General features: G+C 42.7%; 1 protein-coding gene across 2 annotated transcripts in view; it reads left to right on the top strand.

Annotated features, from left to right (window-relative positions):
- LOC107643492 overlaps nucleotides 144-789 on the top strand; it is a 7,162-nt gene continuing 6,516 nt past the window's right edge. Inside the window, exon 1 of one of the 2 annotated variants that reach the window (XM_021123465.1) lies at nucleotides 144-615. In XM_021123465.1, the coding sequence (XP_020979124.1) occupies nucleotides 568-615 (48 nt within the window). In that variant the 5' untranslated portion in view covers nucleotides 144-567. The remainder of the gene's footprint in view (nucleotides 616-789) is intronic. The other variant, XM_016347161.2, reaches the window with a different exon arrangement.

Raw genomic sequence — 789 nt, 5'->3', positions numbered from 1 at the left:
ATGGGCTGGACCCCACACCTCTTTCTTTATTTTTTTGGGTCTTGGCTCTTTCTGGGTTAAAAATATTTTGTTGTCTCCTTAGTGGGCTACTGGGTTCTTAAGGTAATCTGATCTAAAACAAAAAAGGTAATCTGATCCAACGGCCCCAGTTCGATCAGGAATGAAGCATAATCCCCTGTGCGCCCCCACTGTCTAGCACCGCAGCACTACCACCACCTCGGAGCTCCACGGCTTCTCCTCCTACGCAAAAGCACCGCGCAATAACCCTCGCTACCCTGTCTTTTCTAATTCTGATTCTAGACTTTCCAAATTGTGAGCTAAATTATCTCTGAACTTCTATCTCGAAACGCGTTTCGCTTCTGAACCAACGAAGGTGTTGTTATTGGTTGTTTTTCCGTCTCTGCTTCGGGTCGCGCCAATGGAACTAGGGTTAGGGTTAGGGCAACCCTTCGTTCTTCTCCTACTCGCTCAGTTCTTCTGATGCCTGGCTTGCGAGTTGCTGGCGTATTCATGTTGTGAATTCCGAAATTTTTGCTCCATTGATAGGTTAAAGTTTGGGGTTTCGTCATGTCCGATAGTGGTCGAGTTACCATTACTCTTGGCCGTAGTGGTCAGGTAATTCGATACGTCTTCTAATTCAAAATCACGTTGTTCATTTTATTATTTATAATTTTAATATTTTCTGTTCAAAGGAACTTGTTTGTGTGATTTCTGCTGCTTTGATTTATGTTTTTGTTTTGGGATTTCCTTGTTTTTACTTGCTTGTTTCTGTTGTGCTTTCCAATAAAT

The sequence above is a fragment of the Arachis ipaensis genome, chromosome B05, assembly GCF_000816755.2.
Source record: "Arachis ipaensis cultivar K30076 chromosome B05, Araip1.1, whole genome shotgun sequence".
NCBI classification, from domain to species: Eukaryota; Viridiplantae; Streptophyta; class Magnoliopsida; order Fabales; family Fabaceae; genus Arachis; species Arachis ipaensis.
This window is presented reverse-complemented; position numbering and strand designations above follow the sequence as displayed.